General features: G+C 41.9%; 1 protein-coding gene across 1 annotated transcript; it reads left to right on the top strand.

The window, feature by feature from the left end:
• Positions 1-416: 416 nt before the first annotated feature.
• LOC308376351 (betaine--homocysteine S-methyltransferase 1-like) lies at positions 417-5,392 on the top strand (the record flags this gene model as incomplete). The annotated part of the gene is made up of 8 exons (XM_080852646.1): positions 417-425; positions 748-880; positions 1,646-1,758; positions 3,335-3,526; positions 4,262-4,409; positions 4,611-4,793; positions 4,912-5,140; positions 5,311-5,392. The coding sequence occupies 8 exons, from the start codon at positions 417-419 to the stop codon at positions 5,390-5,392; spliced, it is 1,089 nt and encodes a 362-aa protein (XP_080708772.1).
• Positions 5,393-6,224: the final 832 nt, after the last annotated feature.

Here is a 6,224-nt window from a genome sequence, read left to right as displayed (position 1 = left end):
CCAATATGGGCAATAAAAGTAAATCTGAAACCAACAATTTAGGCAATTTTTTAAATATTTAGTTTTATTTAAAAACCTAGTCTGGCAAGTCTGCTGCTAGAGTCCAGGTATTTTGGGTTTGCCTTACAAAATGAGGAAGAGTAATGTCCAACAAGTGTCCCATGAAAGAAGATGGCTGATATTATGGCATTCTGTCTGCACCTTGTCTAATAATAAACCAATCTTACTTACATCATGCTTACTGATTACAAACCCCACCTATCAACACTCCCTCCTTATATTTAAAGGAGTTTGTCTCTATCTCTTCATGCATTCCTGGAGAGTAGGCATTGAGGTGCACAGTTAGTTACGCTGTATTACTAAAATTACACGGAGTGAATTATAAATACTGGACTGACGACCAAGAAACAGGAGCAATGAAAAAGGTTAAAAGTTTGGAATTGTGAGATCATAATAAGTTTGCAATAGGTCGCGCCTTTGTGTTGAGCCTGTGTGCATGTTAGAATGGTTAATGTTGGATCCTGTGTGCAGCTTACCATTTTAAAAAGTATGCGTGTTTCCCCTGCGTCTGTTAACGTTAGTGTGTATTGCTGATATTTCTGAGACCAACGAAGAACCTACTTCTCTCGCTAACGTCACATTACAACGTGGACACATGTGCAAACGATTCCGACATGAGGGATCTTGGTCGCATGCAATGTCATGAACTTGTCACGAGTTGACTCTCTCATTTAACCGGTATTCCAGGGTATTCTTGAGCGCCTGGATGCGGGGGAGGTGGTGATAGGAGACGGGGGATATGTGATCGCTCTGGAGAGAAGGGGCTATGTAAAGGCTGGTCACTGGACGCCAGAGGCCGCTGTGGAACATCCTGATGCAGGTAGGAATGATTTTTATATCTTTCACATATGAAATTCGTGACCATGTTAGATTAAAATCAATCCGTTATCGATAGGGAATTGCCAAAATGTGGGATGTTGGCTGGTGGAATAGGGTTGCAGGTTTGAACACACGGCGCAGGAGACAGTGTCTTACTTAAAATAGCTATTTATTTACAACCAGGGTAATTCAAATTCCATAATATATAAACACAAACTTGTACAAAGCTAAAATCCTAAAACAGACAAGGTACAACTATGTGCTAACAGGTTTGGTCTGGTACCTTCTCCAAGCTTCCTTCCAGAATGTTCAGCCGGTCCTCCCCTCAGTAGACAATGAGGTGCACCTCAAATAAGGCTGCAGGATGCAGGGAGGGGGAAAACAAAACTACTGCAAGGGAACCCAAAGGTAGTTTAAAAAACTCCCCACCCCCCCCAAAAAAAAAAAAAACATTCCCACCATGACCCTTAGGGGGGCTCAGTAGTTTACTCCATATCCTGAAACAAAGTTTAATTTCTCTAATCAGCTCATCAATAATATAAGTCTTATTTATTCTTATTTTTCACTTAACATTAAAAGACAAAAGTTTTGTTCAAAACGGCAACCTCGTTCAGTAAAAAGCACTGCAGATGTGTTTTGTGTTCAGAGCTCAATGTTAGTTCAATGAGCAGTGCCTCCGTCAAGGTACTCTTAGGGTTGTGGCTGTATCTGATGTCCGAACAATGTTCAACTCAACTCCTACCCTTACTCCACATTCTCTTCTCAGTGAGACAGATCCACAGGGAGTTCCTGAGGGCAGGGGCCAACATTATACAGACCTTCACCTTCTACTCCAGTGACGATAAACTGGAGTTAAGTGGCAATGTCACCAACATTACAGTAAGTGCACACATGTTGCATAACATAGTGTTCACCTGAATGAGCTAGCCTATCAAGAGAGTTTTCAGATAATTTCATCAACAGATTTTAGAAACTTTTTACAATTGTCCATCTTGGAATTGCTTCATACTTCATACATGTAAATAATGTCATTGTACCCAACATGTTGTGGGCAAAACGTTTGGATTGTTTCTTCTTTAGTTTCTGGGGGATGAAGGCTTTATTATACTGCATAAACTATTCATATCATAAGCTTGACCTTTTCAGGGACTGTTCCACACTATTACATGTCTATAATTTCTCGAATGGTTAATAGTTGGCCCACAGTTGCACATTTGTTGTCAGGCTTTCAGTAGTGAAGGACCCACTAGCACACAACACAGCTCAAGGATCAGTGTTAGTTTTAATAAAGTTTTCCGGCAACAATCCAAAGGCAGAAGACAGTCTCGTTAGTCAACAGGCAGGCAAGAGGTCAACAATCCAACAGTCAAACAGAGTCAAAGGCAGAAGTTTCCAAAACACAGAATCCAACAGGGTCAGGTCGAAAATCAGGCAAGGGTCCAAATCACAGGCAGACAGACAATGGTGAGTCTTACTAAGCGCTGGAACGGCACAGGTAACAAACTGGCAAGATCTGGCAGAGACGGATGGACACGCCAGGCTTTAATACCCACAAACAAATCACAACAAACAGAAATCAGGTGTGCTCACAAAATGGCGGGAAATCAAACAAAGACAGGGATGTCATTTCAAAACAAAACAAGACACCACCACATGATCAAAATTTAAACTAAAGCACATGTTGCCAGAAATACAAGACCTTAAACAGCATAATCACTAACATTTTGCCAAGTTATGGCTGGCAGAAAGTTGCATTATTTTACATATATCTTTATGCATGACAAACTGTACCATAAAAACATCCATTCCACTTCAAAAAGCATGTTTTAATTAGTAAATGCTCAAAATATGAAGTTGGTGAACCAGACTATATTAATTAAGGTATCAAACATGGCATGTTTTACACTTAACGTTGTTATATATACAGATTCTGCAAGCACGTTGTTACATTTGTGGGATTGTTATGTTTATAAAGTGCAGATATGTATTAAGTCTGTGGTTTATTACATTTATGGGAAGTTATTACATGTGGGTGTAACATTCGTATAAACACAAAATGTGTGTATTACAAAAGTGGTTGATTAGCAGCATTGTGTAACATTGGAGGAGAAACAAGACGTACAAGTAACATTTAGGCATCCCCATAATCCCTCTTAAACGTACAGGTCACTAATGGGTATCACTTACACCAACTGGTAGGCATTATTAACTCCCACTGGGTGGAAAAGGACTAGCTCAATTGTAGAACTGGGTTTTGAAGAATACAGCAGTGATCTTTAACATTGACCATTCAGACAATAAATAGTATTACACAGGTTTGTGACCAAGAAGTAAGCCTCTGTATCTAATATTTCTGTTTGCAGCAAAATATGGCATGTTTGATACATATTACATCTTTACCCTAACTGTGGTTAATGGCGGGACTTAAACCCTAGTTCGTTTCCTAATTTTCAAGGGTCAACAAATCAACCTGGCCGCCTGTGACATCGCCAGGGAGGTGGCCAATGAGGGGAATGCTTTAGTTGCAGGTGGCGTCTCTCAGACCCCAGTCTTTAGTGGCAGCAGCAGTGAGAAGGAAGTGAAGGCCGTCTTCAAGAAACAGCTGGACGTGTTCATCAAAAAAGATGTGGACTTTCTAATTGTGGAGGTACTGTAAGATAATCTTGTTTTGTGTATAGTTCCTGTTTACATCTTTGCGTGTATGTCATCCTCAGCCTCAGGTAATGATAGCCCAGTATCTGAAAATACTAAATACTAATACCAAAGTAATCAAATGTGTTTTGAGCTGTGGTCTCCGAGGGTGACAAAATATTCCCGACCAGTTAGATAGGTCCTAAACAGGACTGGACCAGTGAGGCCAACCCAATTTTCAAGTCTATTAGTAAGGATATCATGATCGACAGTATCAAAAGCTGCACTCAGATCCAGAAGGGCCAAGACAGATAGTTTTTTGGAATCAGCATTAATCCTGAGGTAATTTACAACCTTGACTTATGCCGTTTTTGTGCTATGATTGGAACGAAAACCAGATTGTAAAGTGTCAAAGGCACAGTTAGCATCTAGGAAATTATTTAACTGTTTAAAGACCATTTTTGGAAAAAGGTCTAAAATAGTTTAGAACTGAAGAGTCTAAATTGCATTTCATCAGGAGGGGTCTCACCAGTTTTAAGTTCTGATGGGAAAATACCTGTAAGCAGGGGACAGTTTACAATGGCTAGAATGTCCTTAGACACAGAGTTAAAGATGGTGTTAAAAAGTGTCTTGTGTGGCTTTAAAGCGTATTTGATGTTATGCCAGATAGATGTAAAGACAGGAGCAAAGCCTCAGCTGTTTGATTGACTGATCTGTAACAGTACCATACTCCTACTGCTTTTGACCACAGTATTTTGAGCATGTGGCAGAGGCCGAGTGGGCAGTGCAAGTCCTTAAGACCAGTGGGAAGCCAGTGGCGGCCACCCTTTGCATCTCCCCAGAGGGAGACATTGATGGGGTTCCCCCAGGGGACTGCGCAGTCAGGCTCGTGAAGGCTGGTAAGTCACTTGATTTAGCAATGACGTAACATAAATTACATTTGCCATTACACCATTATGCACCATTTTTTAGGTTGCATTGAAATGGATACTTTATTACATTCTCATTACTACAAATGTGTAAACCTGATCCTTTGTAGTACTTTTTTCCGTGTCCTGCTCTTGCTGTTTGTCCAATAACTGACCTTATGAGGTGCACAGGGGCACAGATTGTTGGAGTCAACTGCCATCTGGACCCACTGACTTGTGTAAGGACAGTGAAGCTGATGAAGAACGGGTTGGAGGCTGCCAACCTGAAGGCCCACCTTATGGTTCAGCCCCTGGGTTTCCACACACCAGAGTGCAACCACACCGGCTACCTCAGCCTGCCCGAGTTTCCTTTCGGTGAGCATTTTCCTTTTGTGTGTGTGTATATGTTTGTGTTGGGGGGGGGGGGGGGGGGGTATGTGTGTGTGTGTGGTCTGTACCATCTGAGGAGCTCAACCGTGATGTGTGCTTTCAGCATTGGAGACGAGGGCAATGACCAGGTGGGATATGCAAAAGTATGCCAGGGAGGCTTATAAAGAAGGGATCCGTTACATCGGAGGCTGTTGCGGGTTTGAGCCCTACCACATCCGGGCTGTGGCAGAGGAGCTGGCCGTAGAGAGAGGCTTCCTGCCCCCAGCGTCCGAGAAGCATGACCTGTGGGGTAAAGGCCTGGAACTGCACACCAAACCCTGGGTCCGGGCCAGGTCCGTTGTTGAATAACTCTTACACTTTTCTCCAACTGTTTCATCATCCCCGTATCTCTACAATGGACCTAATGCACTAGTAGTATTTACAGGATTCACTCAATAGTTTTTAGTGTTTTTGTATTTTGTAAATTTTCTTGCAATATTTGTTTTTTCCCATCCTGCTGAAGGGCTCGGCGGGAATACTGGGAAAACCTTCTGCCGGCATCAGGGCGACCAAAGTGCCCCTCTATGGCAACTCCTGATGCTTGACCACCAGCAGGAAAATACAGCTGCAAAACAATGCAAATCTAATCATCAATCAATCAATCACAAATCATCAGTTCTAATCACAGGCAAAGCTAATACGCAAACACGCACAACCACTACAACTTTTATATTCCTTTTTTTCACATGAAATGAATAATCAAACACAATGTGAGAGATATTGCTCTATTCTTGTACTCTGAATATTTAACCCCAATAAAGAAATCTCAGAGACTGTTTACTTGAGTTGTATTTTGAGGTGACATTGAGATGTTTTTTGGGGGGGAGAATTTAGAATCAGGGCTACTCTAATTAATGCTGGGGTACACTAATCAGAATATTAGATAAAACTTCAAGCAAAGTATTAAGGGGCTTTCCACCCAAGGTGAACCATAAATCCTGTAAGGTTTTTAATGTCGTAATTGTTATTTTTATGCTTCCTTGACGTAGCTTAACAGGCTTTTCAGGGATGGGGGAGGGGTAACTGTGAGTCACAGGCTGTGATTGCACAAGCTCTTTTGCCACATTTTGAAAGTTGTATTGCACTGACAAATCCTAAAAGGTGGTACGCTTTCACAGCACAACGTTGCTCACTTCATCGCCAAAAGATAGCATGTTAGCAAGTTTTTATCATTGTCAGCTGGGCTGTTGGTGGAGTTTGCATGGTTTTTGCTGAGGTGGAGTGAGGAAGAAGTTGGCTCCCACTGTTTTAGTACATGAAAAGTTGAGTCCAAGCATGCTGTAGCTATTAACAGCAGATGAGCAGCAGTGGTTCCCCCCTCATCAACTTTGGGGTGTCCCCACCAGAGTCTGGAACGTACCATCCAGAAGAAAAGAG

Source organism: Sprattus sprattus (assembly GCF_963457725.1).
Source record: "Sprattus sprattus genome assembly, chromosome: 15".
NCBI classification, from domain to species: Eukaryota; Metazoa; Chordata; class Actinopteri; order Clupeiformes; family Clupeidae; genus Sprattus; species Sprattus sprattus.
The sequence above is the reverse complement of the archived record's forward strand: the minus strand, read 5'-3'. Positions and strand labels throughout refer to the sequence as shown.